The sequence below is a fragment of the Gavialis gangeticus genome, unplaced genomic scaffold (assembly GCF_001723915.1).
Source record: "Gavialis gangeticus isolate Ggan-Ray unplaced genomic scaffold, GavGan_comp1, whole genome shotgun sequence".
Taxonomy (NCBI): domain Eukaryota; kingdom Metazoa; phylum Chordata; order Crocodylia; family Gavialidae; genus Gavialis; species Gavialis gangeticus.
In genome coordinates this window covers 11739787-11759784 of record NW_017729001.1, presented here as the reverse complement: position 1 = coordinate 11759784, position 19998 = coordinate 11739787, and the positions used below count along the sequence as shown (strand labels likewise).

General features: G+C 44.4%; 1 protein-coding gene and 1 long non-coding RNA gene across 5 annotated transcripts in view; one reads left to right on the top strand and one right to left on the bottom strand.

Annotated features, from left to right (window-relative positions):
• Positions 1-12628, bottom strand: part of HNF1A (HNF1 homeobox A) — a 37984-nt gene extending 25356 nt beyond the window's left edge. The window contains exons 1-3 of one of the 2 annotated variants that reach the window (XM_019506812.1): positions 8612-12628; positions 2236-2435; positions 1158-1344 (exon numbers count right to left, since the gene is read on the bottom strand). In XM_019506812.1, the coding sequence (XP_019362357.1) occupies positions 1158-1344; positions 2236-2435; positions 8612-8946 (722 nt within the window). In that variant the 5' untranslated portion in view covers positions 8947-12628. Of the gene's footprint in view, positions 1-1157; positions 1345-2235; positions 2436-4180; positions 4333-8611 lie in introns of those variants that run through there. The other variant, XM_019506813.1, reaches the window with a different exon arrangement.
• LOC109290359 lies at positions 4488-19709 on the top strand. Of its 3 annotated transcripts, none has more exons than XR_002095584.1 (4): positions 4488-4890; positions 16915-17105; positions 18873-19017; positions 19387-19709. It is a non-coding gene; the product is annotated as an uncharacterized LOC109290359 (long non-coding RNA). The 3 variants fall into 3 exon arrangements; XR_002095583.1 differs by lacking the exon at positions 4488-4890 and adding an exon at positions 6739-7468; XR_002095582.1 differs by lacking the exon at positions 4488-4890 and adding an exon at positions 13167-13207.
• The last annotated feature ends 289 nt before the right edge of the window (positions 19710-19998 follow it).

Below are 19998 nucleotides of genomic sequence, written 5' to 3'. Positions count from 1 at the left end.
CCAGAGGAGGCCACTCGTATGATCAGGGGGCAGCAAGGCAAGCCCTACGAGGAGAGGCTACCGGACCTGAACCTGTTCAGCCTCCACAAGAGAAGGCTGAGGGGAGATCTAGTGGCATGTTACAAACTAGGCAGAGGGGACCAGCAGGCATTGGGGGAGTCCCTGTTCCCCCAAGCACTGCCAGGAGTGACTAGAAATAATAGTCACAAGCTGGCAGAGGGTAGATTCAGGCTACACATCAGGAGGCGCTACTTCATGGTCAGGGCAGCTAGGATCTAGAACCAACTTCCAAGAGAAGTGGTGCTGGCTTCTACCTTGGGGGTCTTTAAGAGGAAGCTAGATGAACACCCCAGTACTCTTTCCTGCCATGGCAGGGGGTCAGACTTAATTACCTGCTCAGGTCCCTTCCAACCCTACCCTACCAACTATGAAGACTATAATTGTATATTGAGTGCTGTGCATGGTTGCCCTATGAGAGGTGGCACAGGGCTGAAGAAGAACAACAAAGGGCTACTTCTATTGGATACAGGGTTTGCTGAGCCCCCACATTGGAATCATATAGGCTAAAAGCTCATTCAGTGTCTGGCTCTAGCCAGTTGGCCTTTTACCATAAGGCAGAGATATCAAACTCACCCTGGACCAGATTCAGACCACACGGGTTCCTCTGGGGCCAGGTCAATGGGACCAATTTTGGGTGGCAGTGTGAGTCCAGGCCAAGTAGCAGTCCGGATCTGAGGGTGTGCAGCTGCATAGAGTCACATACCTGTTGCTACACACCCCCAGCTCTGTGCTGCTCCCAGCAGCATGGAACTCTGGTCAGTCGGCCGTGCCAGGGGCATGCAGCAGCACCGAGCTGAGGGTGCACAGCCATAGCCCACTGGACTACCCATGGGCCGGATGCAGCAGCTATATGTTGAATGCCCCTGCTGTAAGGGCATCTGTGGGTTATGACTAGGTTCCTGTGCAGGTGCTTCCCTACACTGCTTTCTGCTAAATTAATCTCAAAGGAAGAACAGTGCAAGTTTCATTCCCTGATTCCAGTTAGCGAGCCTTACTCAAAGTGAACACAGCCTTGTGCTGTATGATGGAAATGCACAGAAGCCTATTTCCTCCCTTCTGTTTCCCCTTTCTCCCTCAAAACTAGAGCCTGGCTTTACCTGTTGCATTCCTCTACCAGTGCCTCTCTCTCTTCTTTGCTGGGATTCTTCTGTCTCTCATAGGCTTGGAATAGGATCTGCTGTGAGGCAGGACCCCACTTAAAGCGGTTTCTTCTCCCCTTCTTGGTAGGTAGGTCATCTCCCATGGGTTCCTCTGCCAGGATGCCCTGACCAGCATGTGTGAACTCTGGAAGCACAAATGGGCAAAGGACTTTTTAGGTCGGTAGTTTTTTCTGTAACATTCTCTCACCTGGAACCCACTTGGTCTGTCTGTGGCCCACGTCAACTAATATGGAACAAAAAACAGAGCAGAATCTAGACGAGACTGCTCTGTAATTTGCTAAAATGGATCTGGTAATCCCCAGTGGAGCCATATATACTTGGCCCTGGTGTTAGACACATTGCATCTGTATTCCTCACATGAAGCAGTGAAAGAAATCAAAACAGCAGGAGCTTGGACTGAATCCAGCTGATGTAGAGTGCAGCCCTCTAAGACCAGCCATCAGTCAAATTAGTAATTTTATTAGGGACCTATAAATATGATTGAAACAGATTCCACATAGACTCATTAATATGGAAGTGCAAGCTGCAGAGTCCTTAGTTCCAAGCGTGCATTTGTAATATACCTGTTTAGCGTATGTGAGATGATATTCCACTAATGGCTGGCTCCAGTGACTACAGCAGTCTATTGCTTACTTGTAGCTAGAGGAATTATTTAATTAGATGAAATTTCAGAGGCCTGCTTTTGAAGCTGAAGGTCCTGGATTCTGTCACTGCTCATTCCCAGCTGCCTGTGTTTCTTACACAGTACTCCATTGTGAGCTGAGCAGAGCCTCTGCTTGGATGTAGAAGTAGAGTTGCAAGTGGAAGCCTATAATCTGCCTCTGTATGAAAAGAGTAGATGACTGCATGCTGTTTTGGGGGTTTCTGCCACCTCTAAATTGGTCACCCCACTGAACACTGACATGGACTTGTCTAAACTTCCTGCTGGAAAGCATTCCTCCACCTCAGAGGTGGGGAGAGTTGTGGGAGATGTATGAGACTAGAACTTAGAGAAACCTGTTATTGCTGTACTTACGCTGGGCCACCTCTCGCTGCTTGCGGACATACCAGGTGTAGAGGGCTGCTCTCTTTTGTGTCTTCATGGGTGTGCCCTTGTTGAGGTGCTGTGAGAGGTGGGACTGGTTCAAACCTGTGGTGTCTACCACCTCCCTCTGAGGAATGTTATGCTGCTGGAGGTAGGATTTCACCATCTTTGCTACCCTCCAGGGATCCTCTCTAGGAAGAAGAGAAAATGCATCTCAGAAAAAATCTTTTGGCTGTGTATCCAGGCTCAGCAGAAAGGATTTCAAGAATATCAGTCAGGACTTATCTCTGCTTCTTGCAAGAAGAGTGGACACCAGAAACTCTGAGAGCAATTAATCTTCTCTTTACCCCAAATTAGACAGATTTGCTGTGCTGTATAATGGCACCTTTGTATCCCCATGGAAATCTCTGTATACTGCTTTGACCCAGTGTCAACGCTAAATTATGTGCTTGCTTAAACATTTTACAAAGTATTGTTAATGGCTCTGGAGAAGATGTAGCAGGAGAGCTGAGGTCTGAAGGCTGGGCAGCAGCACAGCTCTAGCTGCCTTGTTGACTCAGTGGGTTGCCAGAGGCTGCAAAGTGATAAAGAGGACAAAGTCCAGATCTGTTGCCTCAGTACAAACACCCTTATCTCTGTTCCTGCTGTACCCTCTTCCACAACAGTCCAAGGAGCAAGCTCAGCTGCAATTGGTGCAGTGGGAGGCTGACGGGCAACTTTCTGAAGATGTTTCTTTTAAAATGGGACCACTCATCCCTCTCATAAAGGGTGGGTCGGTGAGAGCTGTATTAGGGTGTTCCACTTTTCACCATCTTCCCTGTGCCCCAAATTGGACTGACTCCAATAGCTTTTTCCTTTCTGAGCCTTAAGCAAGTGGTGTATCAGTTCCTGAGACAAGAATTAATCTCCCTTTAGGTACTGCTTGGTCTCCATCCACTCTGTTTCAGTGAACCTATCCAGCAACTTGCCTTCTCTAAAGGCATACCCAGCCCCTATTCAGGGGCTCAGGGTCCTGAATGAGAAGATACTCAAGCTTGAGCAAAACATGCTTCTGATTCAGCTAGAGAAGAAGAGGGGACCTTATTATCACCCATAGAAACCTCTGTAAGAAATTGATTTCCTTCTCATCTTCCAGCCATAAGATGCCAAGTTCTCTCTCTCTCTCACTAGGATATTTAGTGCTATATGGTAGGAAGAAAGGTGGAGGTACTTGTGAGCCTTATCCTCTAACCCTGTTTTAAAACCCCACTGTATAGTTTCAAGCACTATGCACTGCCAGTGTTGAGAGTCTTTTTGCGGGTGTGTCTGCTCTTCAAATACACCTGCATTGGGGAATCTCTTTACAGCCTGGGTACCCTAACATGTGGTAAAGGGTGGTGAAGTACAAATGAAGCCTTGACTGTGTCCCTGTAACAAAGACTGTAATTGCAGTGTTAGATGGGCATTATGGTCCTATATAGTAGAGCAGGCTGTGTTTCTAGGGCAGTTGAATATTCACTTGACATCACAGCACCACCTGCAGAACCATTGCCCAAAATACTATAGGATGATGGTTTCTAGGACTGTCTGGATAAATATTTGCCTGTGAACAGACTTCATGTCCCAGAAGGTCCCTTCCAGTCTTCTGTTCCTATTCAATCCTTGCCCCACTGTAGTCAGTGTCAAAACTCCTGTGGTCTCTAGCAGGAGGTAGGATTCCACTCCCAGCCTTATCTTGCTGAACTGATTTGGCAAAGGTCCCAATGCCTTTCGGGAACTGGGACTGTAAAATTGGGCTGGCCTTGCTCAGTTCCTGACCACTTCTCACTTCCAAAATCTCCTCTTTGTCTTCAACTTCTCTTCTCTCCAAGTACAAAATTTCACCTATTTCTTTCCCATTCTCCAGCCTCTTCCTCCATATTCTTCTTGTCCTCACATAATATAGACTTTCACTCACTCTTCATTTCCTATGTTCTGGTCTCCTGCCTTTGGCTTCTCCATGTCCTCTGAACACAGACTCCCTTGCCCCTCTTGATATCTGGGGCCTAGGCCTGGTCTCCATTCCAGCTTCCCATTTCCTCAGTTCTGAGGTCACTTTTAAAGGGCGTTTTCACCTCCCTTTTGTTACCTGAACAATAAGTAACCCAGGTAGTTAGTTATAAACTCAAAGGGAACAAGAGGCTGGTTGATAATTTATAGCAACATCTCAAATTTAAATGGAAAGTAAATATCAAGTTGTTAGCATTAAAGAAAACCCATTCCAGAGAGCTGGGGATGTAACATTCAGGGGACCTTCTCTCTCCTTTGTTCTTCCTGGATTTTCTTCCCAAACTCTCTCTATCTTTTTCCTTCTCATCTCTCTCCTCCTCATTTTCCAGGTTGTTTTCTTTCCATTCCTTCCTTCCCCTGTTCTCTACCATCTCCCAGGGCAATGTGTTTTGTTTCGCTTTTTTTTTCCAGATTCCCTTTATGGGCAGAAAACGCCCTAAGTTCTTGGAGTTAGGTTTTGACCTTCTCCTTCTTTGAACTGGGACTTAGTTAAAGGTGTGTTCAGAGGTTTGAAATGCTTGAGGCAATCCCTCTGGCGCTTACCTCTGGAGGCTACTAGAAACCTATCACTGATGTCAATGCACAGACTGGACCTGGGATGGCCAGAGAGCAGGGAAGGTAAGACTGTCCCCAGCAGGGTTCTTTTCTGTTGAATGTGGCCTGGTTTGACTCATTCTGGCTTATACAACCATATAATTAAATGGAAGGGGTGTGGTAGCTTCAGCTCTGGACCCTCAGCTATGGCTGCCCCCAGCAAGTAGCTATCTGGGGGAAGGGCAGGGCCTTTAGCTCTTGGACAATGCCCCTTTAGAAAATGTGCCCTCACCCTTGGCTTTGGTGGAAATGTGCTTGCTGTCTCCATTTCCTGCTTTCCCAATGGAATTTTACCCTTTGTTTTCTTGGCAAATGATTCCTATGCCTCCTTCCAGAGTACAGCAGCCCTTACCCTGACCCCTCACTCCTTATCATATGTTGGCAGTAAACCCCTCTGCTGTGGAAGTCTGCTCTTTTCTTTGTTATGCTCCTAAAGCCAATCTGTATTCTCTCATTTCCCCCTGAAATAACTGATAAGCGCCTCCAGGAATTACTTTACTCCTTAACACACCCCAGTCCTGTTCCGTTCTGGAGGGCCCCTGGGAGGAATTTTAAAAAGCCCAAAAGTGCTAAGGTTTGCAAGTCCCATGGATACAATCAATGAGACTCCTCCATCTAAATCCCATTCCTCATCTCTTCTCTTTGGGCTTCACAGTATGGTGGAGGGGAGGGGGGACTTTTAATTTCTTACTAATGAGACCTCCTTTTGTGTGTGATCAGTATATTCTGTAGGGACAACATGAAATGGACTCCAGCGAGTGCACTTAAGGCTGTTTTAAGGGAGTGAGGGCAATCTATATGATTTACCTATATCCTGTATTTACTGAGCATAATCAGTGATCTACGTTGACAGTTTGGGAACCACTAAGTGGTTCACAGAGTACATATTAAAGGTCTACAGAGAAATGTTTGGTCACATGCTGTGGTCTCTTCTTGTTTCCAGCTTCTAAAGTGCATCAAAAGTGTAGAATAATAAACCCAATTTTGTCTTCCCATGTAACCAATTGTTACAGCTCTTAAAGGAAGTGGTTGTGACCATAGTTACAAAAGATGTTCATGAGACAATTTCTGTATTATAAAGTTGCTGACAGTGTTAGTCCCAGAATTGCTGCTTTGGCACAAGGTGGAATTTGCACTTTGGAGTGCTCGCTTTGGCCGCTGGATTTGAACAAAACAGAATCCTACCACCATGATTTTGGAAGGGAAACCCCCCACAAAAAAAACCTCCATTGAGTGATGTCCCAGATTATCGAAAGGAATTTCTGTAATATACCATTTTGCACTACGTGTAATTATATATAATGGTATCCTAAGGACAACCTCCTTAGGTTATCTTCTATCACAAAATAGTTCCTTTGCTGGTTGGGGGGGGGGTATTGTTGTCTACACCTTCCCCACTGTCAGTCCCTGATATTGACTCAGGTGCATTGAATTTGCTTCCCCAAGAAAACAATTGTTTTTTAAAACATTGAACACAAAGACAGAAATCACATTTCCTATTAGAACAATCTCTCCACTACCCCATTTCAGAGTTGCTTCTAGTGGCTTTGGTTTAATATTTTCCATGAAGACGCTTCCTGCCTTTTTTGTAGCCTGGGTCCTAAGCATTGCTTTAATGCAGTCCTGAATGCATGATAGAAATATAATTTTGACCTCTGTCTTACAGCATTTATGGCTAAGGGAAATTTATTTTTGCTGAGTTTTTGTGAGGAGATCAGTGATAAGACACAAACAGAATGAGGCTCTAGGAGATCCTGGTTCTGTTCTTAATCCTGCTACTAATTTTCAACATGGCCTTGGGCATGTCACATTTCTTTTCTGTGCCTCAGTGTCCTCACCTATAAAATGGGAATCATGGTCTACAAAAAGCTTGAAATGCTGAGTTGGAAAGCACTTAAGAAGTGAAGAGCATCATTATAAATGTGTAGCATAGGAATAAGCAGCCTGCTAGAACTGACAACAAAATGGAAGAGATCAGAAAACAGAGTTTATGCCAAGGTGAACCATGATCAGTTCCCAGCTCAGGGGAAGGAATTCCTTCCAGGTGCAAGATTCTCTATACCAGAGCACAGTGGACAGAGTCCCACCCCTGCTTCATCAGTTTATTAGGGAGAGAAGACAAAGCCAAGCACTCTTCCATGGCTTCCTTTCTGGAGAGACACCCGATAAATCATCAGAAGTTAATGATCAAAAAGCTTATCAGGGTATTTTTGTTTATAAATTTATAAGACAAAAGAGAAATAATAAAGGCACTGGATAATTAGTAACTAGTCAGGGCCCGCCCGGTGCAACTGGAGCTCAAACTGCCCCAAGATCTCTACGCATACTCGGGAAGAAGAAGGCAGGGGTGACACGGAGTGAGCAAGACGTGTGGAACAGAAAGAGCTGGATAGGCAGACACAAAAGAGGGGGGCTAGACAGAAAGAAGTGGGATGAGAGAGAGCAAAAGAAGGAAAGAAGAAAGAGGTGTAGGACAGGGGAGATGGAAACAGCTGGGGCTTGTAACAAAGAAGGAGGGGGATGAAAAGTAGAGGCAGAGGAGGGTGAGAGGCTCCTTGGGTAGGCAAGAAGATTTAATTATGTGGAACATTTTCCTTTCCAGGTAAGAGCTGTTCCAATATATTTTTTCCATCAGGCACTTTAATGTGATCGGCTCTAAATCTTCCCAGACTCTCTAGAGCTCAAGCAATGAACGTATGCCCTCTTAAATATTAATCCTTACTCTTACTCTTCTGTTTTGCTACCTATGGGCTTTTGCTGGGGTTTTGTGTTTGCTTTTCATTGTTGCATTTTGAATTGTATTTCCTTTTCCCATAGAGAGGAATGGACAAAAAGCTTCTCAGCCCTCCTGACCAATTTTAGGTTGCCTCAGAAAGATTCTAAATGGCAAACTGAGTCTCTGGGACCTTGCAGCTACCCAGTGTCTCCTGCCTGACCCTAACCTCAGAATGTGAGGTTTTGTGGTTGAGTTTCTTGATGTTAGGTAGATAAATAGAGAGAATTCCTCATACTTTTTGCCTACTATCATGACATATTAAGGCAAGTTTGTGCAACAGTAGAGCTTGTAGATGGCATCCCTGTGTATATTCAGTATACATGTTGGGAAATGGAGACACTGAGCATGCTTACCGGGGCTGACAACTATTAGAGTGTAGCTGGTCTGCCCTCCATCTACACCCAAATCCCCATTGAAGTCAGGGGACATACGGTCTGTACAAAGACACCCGGATCAAGACCTATTGTTTTGTCTTTGTTGGCAAACCTGACTGTACCAAAGTCAGTAAAGAAAAATATGTACAACTTTGTAAAAATCTCAGGAAAAACATAGACGTTTTCTCCTCCTGCAGTGCAGATTCTCAGACTATCGTGATGGCAATTCATGCATTGTCTAGATTTGTGTGGGCTCATCCTGTTTTTCTTTCCTGGTGGCTGACACTGTGAATTCTATAAAATCTCATAGCCAAAGGAGCAGAAGCTCTACAGGTCTCTGATTGTTCTGAAGTCCTGTTTTCCCAGACAGTATTAGAACTTGTCATTTGTAACTGGGCTTTCGTCCTGTGTTTGAAATGAGATCAGAAGAAAAGTTTGAACATCAGTAAAGGACAGTGAACTTGGTAGGTGAGTTTTGGCACTGACAGGGACAATCTCTGCACACCCAGATCAACCCTGAATGCTAATATACTGCATGGAAGAAGTGAGGAAAACAGAAATGGAGGGAGAGAGAGAAGAAAAATGGTGTCCTTACTGTAATAGTCTCTCCACCACAGCCTTCTGGTGAGCAGCCTCCTCTGGACTTAGGTTTTCCAGCTCCTTCATTATCGGAGGAGTGAATTCCTCCCCATCATCAGAGGTTTCCTCCTCAGATAACCTGGACTCCCCCATCCCATTAGGGAGATTGGGAATTTCAGCACAGGGTTCTCCTTTTTCTCCCTGGATGGCACTGATGGCGCGCTGGCTTTCACTCTGGAGCGTATAGGGATCTACTTCACCCAGTGCTTTGATCAGAGTCTCTTTGGTAAGTCCTGACTCCAGTAGTGCTTCCAGCAACTCCACCTGAAGATGGCTCAGTTTTGCAACCATGGTCTTCCGTCTGATGCCTCTTGAATTTGAGTTTCAACTCGTTCTGCCTCCGGCTATCCCAACACCATGTTCCTGAGGTAGCACACCTGACTGTCAGCGGAGTGGAATGGCATAGCCTCCCACCTTTACACCCCCCAAAAAAACAAAATACAAAAATGAGCCGCTTCAGACCCCCCACGACTGTCCTGAGCCAGTGCTGATAAAGGGACCCTTGGCTATCTGTTTACATTGGAGCAATGTAAATTCTCCAAGGTTCATATTTATCCGTGTGCTTAGCAAGTTACTGAACTTTGGACTTCAGCCTTGCAGCAGCAGTTCACAAAGTGCAGAGAGCGCAAGTTAGGGGGAGGGGGAAAGGCAGGGAGGCAGATGGGAAAAGGAGAGTAAAAGGAATGGACAGAGGAACAGCCAGGAGACTATGATAAAAGAGGGGAATTGGAAAGTGAGAGCGCGAAAGTGTGGCTGGTTCTTGGCCATGATGTTTTAAGAGCAGAGATAGACAGCAGGGGCTGGAAGTAAGTTTGTAGCATCTCCACTCTGTAAAGTAAGGCTACTGCTGTTGAATGTGCAGACCCCGACCCGGAACATTTGGTGTTACTCTATGCCTCATAACGTTGGCATAGTCCCTTCCAAAAGCTTTGGGTTGGGAGCCTCAGGAGCTCTGCACAACCCCCACGAGTACAACCGCTGGATTGATTCTAATGTTCCTAAGGTCTCCACTATTTTCTACAGACTCCAACTGGCTTCAGCGGAATAGGATCACCTGATTGCCTGTCACCTAAGCAACATTGCATTTGCTCCCGTCACTGGCTCTGATTTGCTGAAATAGCTTGGTCTGCACTTACCTGTTCCCTTTTCTTGCCATTGCAACTTACTGCTTTAGTTATTGATTTGGTTAGCTGCTAACAGCGTGCTCAGATCATGGGGCCTACCCTGTTGAACCTACAATCTAAGCAGGCGGAAAAAAAACAAACGCACAAGTGCTAGACTGGGTGTTGGCGCATTGTAAAGATTCCTGCCCTACCCCTGATTGCTCCTCCTCTCTTTGCAAGTGCTGCCCACAGTAGCTCCATTTGCCATCACTCTTGTTCCACTCCCACTGATACTACGTTACCCAGCCTTAGGGTTGTACTCCCACTTGTTGGATGACTTCTCTGAAAGAGATGGTCTAGCACATCCAGGATGATGGGCTGGATACAGGAATCTTGGATGCAGTGCAAACTTTCTGGTTTGCATTATGCAGGAGGCTGGACTAGATGGTCTCTTCTGTCCTTCAAATATGTGACTCAAGGCACAAAGTAAATAATCTACTCATGAAAGTCTGATTTTCCACCATAGACTTTGTAGCTTGTAGAGACTTAAGCTAGACTGTCTGATTCTCCCTTATGGGATCAGAAACAGGAGGATTTTAACCACAGTGATTTAGTGAGAGGATTTTCCTAGCTCCCTCAGTTTGTTTCACTTTTTTACACTCCCACTTGAGCTCCAACCTGAGGAAAGCTGGATGAAGCAGGGAGCCTAAATACAGGCCAAAGGTAGTGCTGCAGAGTAACCTTTGGCACTTCCTTCTCTTTGGGAGCTGCATAGTCTGTGCTCAGCAGCACTCCTGTCCTGTGCCAAGCCTGCAAATGATGGATCAAGCTTCTTCTCAAGTAGGACTGCACAGCAAGCCACACTTACATCCTTAGGGAAGACTTTCAGCAAGGATTTCCACTAACTGTTTGGCCTTACTTCATAGGCATATCTTCCCTTTGGCAGACTAGAAAAGTGAACACAGTTAATGTAGGGTTCCAGAACACTGCCTCAGCATGGTCAAAGGGACAGCAACCAGGAGTCTGCATTTTTTTCCAGGAATACCAGGAGCCTAGTACTCAAATGTAACCTTTGGACAATGTTTATTCTGTTGAATTACAATCCCCAACTGTAATGTACATTTTCTGTATTCTGTACTACTTTACTTCTAGGATTTTTGTGCAGGCAGAATAGACATTTTGCACCCAGAATTGGTGTACCAGGTATAAACACCAAACCTCTTACTGTTGTTTGTTCCTGTAAGGTTTCCTTTATTTTAAAGCTTTTTGTTTTCTAAACTTAGAGCAAAATACACATTTACATACCATAGATTGGATAACATCTATACAAAGTTCACACTGAGCAAACAACTGTGGGTGGAAAATTGTAACAGAAAACACTGAAAGTGTCAGTTTGGCCATTAAAAGCAATTAAAAATATTTAAAAAAGTGACAGTGCTGATGTGGACTCTTGGAGTAACAATGCCTAGTTTCTCTTTGCATATGCAAAATCATAACCCTAATATTAAGAAGGACTCTTACAGATTCAGAGTTTTCTTCATTGTGCTACATCTCAGAAAATGTAAGTTTTGCCCATTTGGTTTTGGCAGAAATATAAAACGAGCTAACAACACTAATCAATTGGCCTGTTTTACCCAGCTTCACTGGCTGATTCATTCACATTAAAAGGATGCTGAAGAATATTATTATTTTGTTTGCAACAATGATAATCATGGAAATCTTTTATTGCTAGTGGGTTTTGAAAATACTTTTTTTATATAACCTGTTTTGGACTAAAATTGACCTTCCATTGCCATTTTTTATAGAATGAGTATTGCAAATATAATAGTTTAACTTTCAGGCTTTTATGCACTAGCAGTGTTGAAATGTCTGGGCTGAAGTCACAGCAGGGGAAGACTTAAATGTAGTGTCTTTGTTTAAAAATAATTTATACCAATATTAGATTGAGAACTATTTTCTTTAAACTCATAAAAAATCTGAATTCTGGACCTATTTTATATCAGTTACATAGAAGAGGTCTGATATGATGGGACTGAGGCAGGGAAGGCCTTGGTATGAAATGCACAATCTTGTAACTACCCAGAGCAGTGCTAGAATCTTTCTCCTCAGTACAGTTCATTACGTTACGTGGGGTCATTCTGTATTTAAGTGTCATTCTTACTAAAGTCAGAAACTCTCCATGTTGTGTACACAGTAATAAGTCAGACAGGTCTCAAATCTTTCTTCCCAATGGCTTTGTTATGACACGGCCAGATCAAAGAAGCCCAAGTTCCATTCCTTAGCATGTGGTAACTGTAGGGAGTTCCAGATTTTGAAAAGATTAATTAATATGTAACATGCCTTAGCTGTCTTGATTTTTGGCTCTCTAAGTATTTTACAAACATTGATGAATTAAGTGGCACTGCCTCATACACTAGCAAAGCCACTGAATTGTAAAGCACCAGATAAGTTTTTTATTTCCAGAGCACAAAGCTCTTTATGATGGTAGCTAAGCATTCTATAGAAACCAAGGCACAGAGAGATTAAGTGACATAACCAGAGTTGAATAGAAAAACAGCTGAACCAATAACAGAGCCCAGCTATCCCATACTCCTTTTCCATGAGACCATCTTTCTTTCTCCCTCCCAGGCGGTTTGGTGACTTGATTCATTTCAGATGCTAAAAAACATTGGAATGGGTGCTAATCATATTAAGACAATTGCTCTTGAGGTCAAGCTGGGGCTTGAAATCTTGTATGTCACTGTTCAATAGCCTTCTTCACTGATGCTTGGAGCAGAGCTAGTGAGCTATAAAAGGGGAAGCATTTAGTTATTCAGGGATCCTGGTTTCCATTTGCTGTGGAAAAATGCAGATTTTCTCCTTTAATGGAACAAAATGGGGCTTTTCTTTTTAAAGGAGAAAATCATGGATTTTTGCCTTTAAAGTAAAATATGCAGGAAATGGTGGGTTTCCCCTTGCAGGCTTGCAGATTTCCAGCTCACAAAGGCTATAGGGGGAAGAGGGCAGGCAGGCAGGGGGCACCACACACATATTTATTTATTTTTGTAAAAATATATGTCTCTCTTTCTATAAGGTTATATATGTCTACACTCTACCTATTACATCACAAAATGGTTAAAACTTTCCCATTACAGAAATCCACGCCTGTGCACCTGTACAAAGGTCCGCTGGCCACCTGTACCCATTACAATATCTGCAAATGAGCGCAACACACACACACACAAAAATCAGTCCCTTCTGGTCCCTCCAGCCAGCCCTTCCTTCATTTCCACCCTTGCCCCGCTTCCAGGGTCACATACTCAGTTCAAGTGGTCTCTCTGTCTTTATTGCTCCAGCTTCCACTGCTGCTGCTGCTGTTGCTGTCCTTTGTTCCACTTGCCTGTTCCATATGTGCATGCACCTGGCAGCCAGGCAGGGTGGTAGAGAGCAGCTCCCACAGCTCCCTCCAGGTAAGTCCCTGGGCAGTGAGGTATGAGGGAGGCCCAGGCCACACATTAGGTGAGGTGGGGAAGGGGGCCAGGCCACATGTTAGGTGAGGGAGGAAGGAGACCAGGCCATATGTTGGAGGGGTGGAGAGGGCAGTGCCCTCCAAGATTTCTGTGCCCACAGAGGGGCTTGTGGACCAGCTCTGGCCAGGAGCCATCTCCGTGGCCCAGTGGGGGACCTCAGGGTGGGAGGGATAACTGTGTTGCCAAGCTGAGGTGCTCCCTGCCCACCCGACAGCAGCAGGGGGTACAACTCCACACTACCACCACTGCTGCTGCCCCTGCCATGCCTACTCATCATGGTGCACTGGGTCCCTCTGCTGGGCCGCAGAGATGGCTCCTGTCTAGAGACGGTCTGGCCCTGCTGCAGCCCCATGTCCTGCTGTGGGTGCAGAATTCTTGGGGGGCATGTGCCCCCCCAGGTCACCTGTGCTTCTCCCCACATTCCCCACACACCTATTCTCTTCTTCACACACTTGGAGTGTGGGAACAGCAGGTTGGAAGTGAGGGGCACCAACAGGGCTGGGGAGCTATGGGTTAGGAGTAAGGGGCACTGACAGGGTCAGAGGACTGTGGGTTGAGAGTGAAGGGCACCGGCAGGGCTAGGGGGCTGCGGTTTGGGAGTGAGGGGCACCAGCAGGGCTAGGACATTATGGCTTAGGAGTGAGGGGCAACAGCATATCAGGGCTGCTCAAGGCCACAAAGCAGCAGGGGGTGGAATTATGTTCAACTGATACCTGTGTGTGTGTGTGTGTGTGTGTGTGTGTGTGTGTGTGTGTGTGTGTGTGTGTGTGTGTGTGTAGTGGTGTTTCATTTTAATTGTGGAAAAACAGAGATTTTGGATTTTTAAGTCAGAAATTTGTATATTTTTTTCTTTATACCAGAGAATTTGTGATTTTTAAACAGAGAAAAACAGGATCTCTGGCATTATTCACCAGAGCAAGCGTCACTGTGATATAGATTATTTCTGCATGGGACAGCAAAGGAATAAAATGCAAACAACATTTTGGGGCACCTCCCTCTCTTCCCCCACCCCCACCTGTCCCCAACTCTCCTGTTAAAAAATGAAGTTGCACTAAACGACTACCCTGGAAGGAAGTTGTGTGCCTGGAGAATTTTAATTAAACACTTCCAGGGTAGATCCCAGACAGCATAATTTTGGGATACAAGTTACCCATTTCCCAAGGACTGACTGATACTGTTATCACAGTTGTATTCACTGGTTTGATTTAGGTGGAAAATACTGTAGTGAGTAGCACCTCTTGTTAGGCTTTACAGGTGCAGCATGTAAAGGAGTAGGACTAGACTGTTGACAAGGTAGCTATAAGAGCAGGAGGAGACCAGCCATCACCATTTTAGCTGCTGTCATCTGACCCTGCTCAGAGACTCTAAAAATATAATTTAGCCACAAACTTTCATTAAAGTAATTTTCTAGATGTTTCTCTTAATTTTGAAGCATCCATGCTATAACCCAACATTTTCCTATTTTCCTTAGAGGACAAGTCTGATCATGCAGAATGGGCTCAGGGAATGCTGGTCCATTTAAAACATGGGACCAAACAGGATCCTTTCACAGCTGATGCAAGATAAATGTTATATTTTTGTGGAGTGAGGGGATTAATTCTACAGTGACCAAACCCAGTCTGTTTTTTAACAGGCTTTACCTTTCAAAGGTTTCAAACATTTTCTGCTTTCCCAGGTGTACATCTGAGGTGTCCATTCATTCCCAAGACATACTTTATATCTTTACGCTGTGAAAAGGTTGTAACAAGGAGCTTTGGGCTCCTGCTAGTGTAAGGAAGGAGAGAAACTGCAGCTGATAAGAAGAGTCCAGGCAGCAGAATATAGACCAACTACAAGAGGGAAGGCAGCATAGAAACACTGCTGCCTAGTCAGGGAGTTGCCTGTTAAAGGAAAGACCACACCTGCAGCTGAGCAGGAGAACTCTTCCTAGACTGAGTTAGCTGCAAGGGAGTAAACAGCTGAAGACAAAGGGCTATGATGCCTGTTGCAGAGCTAGCTGCTCTGCAATAGGACAGTAGGGCAGAGCCAAGCTTGGGCAGCGGGGATGCTTCCAGAACAGCGATTGTGAGCTGCCAGGCCCCTGGTCAGAAGGGGCAGGCTGTAGACAGTATATCAAAACCTACATCACACTTGTAGACTTGGCAATGCTACACTCACCAGCACCATGACTGAGAGAGACTTGGGGCTCATGATTGACTGGAAGATGAACATGAGCCACCAGTGTGATACTGCAGCTGGCAAAGTGAACAAAACTCTGGTTTGCATCTACCGATGCATCTCAAGCAAGACCCAGGATGTCATCCTCCCATTGTACTTGGTGAGGCCACAGCTGGAGGACTGCATACAATTCTGGGCTCCACAATTTAGGAAGGATGTGGACAAGCTTGAAAGGGTCCAGAGGAGAGCCACATGCATGATCAGAGGGCGAGAGAACAGGCCTTATGAAGAGAGGCTGCAAGCTATTGGACTCTTCAGCCTGGAGATGTGCAGAATCAGGGGTGACTTGGTGGCAGCCTATAAGTACATAAGGGGTGTGCATCAGGATGTGGGGAAACATCTGTTCACCAGAGCACCCCAGGGGATGACAAGGTCCAACAGTCACAAACTCCTGCAAGACTGTTTTAGGCTGGACATACAAACTTCTGTACTGTCCAAGCCCCCAAGGCCTGGAACAGACTCCCCCCAGAAGTGGTGCAGGCACCTACTCTTGACACTTTCAAAAAACATTTGGATGCTTATCTTCTAGGATCCTTTGACCCTAGCTGACTTCCTGTCCCTGGGGCAGGGGGCTGGACCCGATGATCTTATGAGGTCCCTTCCAGCCCTAATGTCTATGAAATCTATGAACTATCAGACCAGAGTCTGAGCCAGAAGGGAAGTCTGAGCCACAGAGAGAAGAGCTTCTGGTCAGGAAGACCACAGGAAGATGCCTGGCTGATTCTTGAACTGCCTTGGGGACTGCCAGTAAGACACTGATGGCTTACAGAGAGATGCAACCCAGGGTAAGGGGAAGCCTTGTTCCATAGACAGCATCTGGAGCAGGTTTAATTTATGTTATGGCCAGAGGGCTTGTTTGTTCATTGTAGTTAGACCAGTGGTTTGAGTTGGCCTCTTAGGGGAGATATGTATATCAAGGTGTGGCAGGTGAGTGAGGTGGTGGGGGTAACCTAGAGGTGGAGCAGAGCAAGGGTTGTGTGGTCACTGAGAGTGACATGGCTACCCCCCGAACTCCAGCTTGCTACAGGGGTCACTTTGCATTTGATTGTGAGTTATTCTAGTTGAACATAGTTAAGCTGCTTTAGCACTTCTGTCACATAAATAAAGTGACTATTATGATAGGATGATAAATCTCATTCCTTTTAGTTTGCTGTTCTGTGGAGTGGAATGTAATGACTTCACTGTTCCATACAGTGTATAGAATTATCTTCTGTATTATGTAGTAACCTGAATTTAATGAAGTACTTCGAACAGAAATACCATTCAGAAAATGTTTGCCTTTTTCTGAACTCCACACTACACTTAGATAAGTTGAATTTCACCATTGCTTTTTGTGGAGAGGCTGCTTTTGGAAAAGACTAGCTGACATCTGGACTCACTACAGAAAAATGCCAGTGAAGATAATAAATCACCTTTGTTTTAAACCACAGGATGAAGCTTCCCTGTGCTCTAAGAAGAAAAGGACCAGCTGATACTGGACCCTTTGCAACCTCTAGACATGGAAACTGCTACAATTACTGTAGCCAAAGGCCAGTCAGAGCCAGCAGATTCCAGAGACTAGAAAACAAAAGATAAACATCTATTAATTTTAGGAACATCACAGATGCTGGAGCTGGACATGGTATGGAAATTGACGAGTTAAATATAGAGACCTCTCTTATGCTGTTAAGGATGCAAAGGTTCTGCATATATGTGCACTGAAGGATATATTTTTTTCTTTGGTTAATCAGGGGTGTGTTTTTTAACCCTAGGGAGTAAATATTTATCAGTATAAAAACAACTAAAAGTTCTTTACTAGCATAACTCTGTAACGCAAATACAACAGCAAACAATTGAGAGTCCTGTAAAATATTCCATGTCCATATTCCCCCTTTCTGGAAAATCCAAGAAAACAGATTAATCTGATCTTGATGCTCAACAAATTGCCTCTATCCAACTAAAGACTTTGGAAGTAGGGGAAAAATCCATTGTTGTAAACCTAGATAATGTCACCCTGTCCTTTACACAAAGCCACTGCTATGCAAGGACCCTCAGACTATTCCTGCAGTATCCCATGAAGAGATAGCATTTGTGGCCCAAGTGAAGGCTGGAGGTTGCAGTGTTAAACCATGTAAGTTAGTTTTGTTACCAGAATGAGAACTAAAATGCAGAATGTCACAAATTTAGATTGCAAACTCTTGTGACTTAACTGCACAGTACCTGGTACTTTAGTCACAGTAGTACATATTTGGAAGAAAAGGACTTGTTTTGTTACATTACTACTTGGTTTAATATAAATGTTCAGTGTTTGTTGATTTCCTTGTTTAATTTGTGACTTGATTCTTTTCAGCTGTAATGTGAGCAAAGTTACTCTGTCTGGTAATTGTGCTTGCAGTTGTAATAATAAAAGGAAGTTTGCAAGTCTTGAGTAACTGTTCCAGCATTATGCTTTTGCCTAGAATATACAAAACAGTTAATGGTATATTAGTAATCAGTGATGGCATGTGAAGTTACATATAAATAGGTATGACATAGTTATTGAACTGTGTTCTGTTCCTTATACCCTGATAAAACCAAAGTCAAGTCATCAGAGTTGCACAAATAAGACTCGGGAGCAGATTGTGGTCTATAAAGTCTGATTTGCTCTACCAGTAAATTAATGCACAAACTGTAACCATTGTATCGAATTGCATCCGCTTTCAACTATTCCTGCTCTTATCTGCGCTAGAAGAGAGAGAGGTTTTCAATTTACCAACACTGCAGCTCCAAGGGATGCATGGAAAAAAAGAAGCAGGAACACTTCGATGAAGATTGCCCACTAGAGGGAGCTCATAGTTTTTTTTAGTGTAACAGCAACAGTGACATTACCACAGAAAAAACAGGGAAGGGGGTTCCTTTCATAATCCTCTACTACTGTATTATTCCTCCAGGTGAGGGTGCCGAGTACTTTTTTGGCTTCAGATTAATGTAATGTTGTAGTTCCCCTCCCCCTCCAAGGTAGGAGAGCTATTCTCATCATCCTTCCCGTTGCACAGGTGAAAAGGGGCTATACAAATGAAGAGACTGATCATTACATATGAGCTTGGCCCTGACTGACGTATGGGACTGTAAGAAATTCTGGATAACTGTCAGTTGTATTTTGTTTTTACAAGGTTAGATTTCAGCTATTTGTGCAGGCCCTTGAGAACCTCGTGGGGTGGAGGAATTGGTCTAATTCACAATTATTAAGGGATTTTGGCTGGGACTTTGTAGCAGAGGAGGAAAGTGGAGAACTGATTTTCAGTAGGAATCCAACTGGTTGTCCTGTTGTTGGCTGAACAATGCCTTGTCAAGCAAGAAGAAGGTAGGAGATAACCCTTTGATTCAGGCACTGAGTTGCCTCCCTGATTTCCTTTACTGTCCTCTGCAGCGTGTGGTGAAGTTGAGGAGAACAGGCATTTTAATTCTCTGGAGAACACTTCACACTCACAACTGGAAACCTCAAGGAAAATAACTGAAGCCCAAATGAACATTTAAATTTAGCCGGGACAAAGTGCTGCGAAGTACAATAAAAGGTCAGTGCAGTATGATGAGGAACTGCAAATCTTATTACTCTTCAGTTTCTTCTTTCAGTTGGGGAAGGAGTGTGTATGTGTGCATGTCAGTACCACTCTCTGTCCCTGTACAGCTTTATTCTCCCACTCAGTTTCCATCACCAGTAGGAGGTTCAAACAGAAAAAAAATGAAGTGCTGCTGCTCAACTAGCGAAGGAATCTTGCTGGAGGTGGGAGTGCGGAGATGGGTGTGTGATCTATGCAGATACATATTTAAACTGTCTTCACTGAGGGAATTATCTTAAGCTCCTGGTTGCAGGAGAGCTTATCATAGCTCTGAGTGAATTCCTGCCAGGCTAGGTCTCTAATTTTCTTTTCTGCTCACTACAGGCCTTTGATGGGCTGACTACCATCATCAGGGTAACTACTCCACATGAAGCTTCTCTGGCCACCATTCTCCATTGCTAAGGAGTCAGAACTGAATTTTGCTTCTAGAGTGACATTTGCCTTTGTAGGAGGAGGGGTATAGACTTTGTGCTGTCAGTGGTGTCATCTGATTCTTCATCATTGTTGCCTTACTCTGCTAAGGGAATTATTTATCTAACCAGAGATAAAAAAAAGACCTTATTTTGTTGTCTGACAGTACAGAGACTTCTCTAACAGGTCCAAACAATGCAGCAGTCTATGCTCAAGAGACAGGACATCATATCTCAGCTGAAAGGACTCTGTGATATATTATGTCACCATTGACACCTTGAAGTAAAGTTCACTCTTGCAGATCTGAGGAGGTTCTGCAAGAGGTGTATGACATGAACATCATCTGAGGCATTTGAGCTGTGCCTTTTCCCATCCAGAGGACTAATAGTAAATGCTGGATTTGAAGAAAGGATATTGTGTGATGCTAGAGCATTCCTGCAGAATCCTCATTTACTAGTCTACCTCATCAGGTAAAATTTGGTTATCAAACTCCCATGCTCAGTTTTTTGATAACCAAAAGTTTGG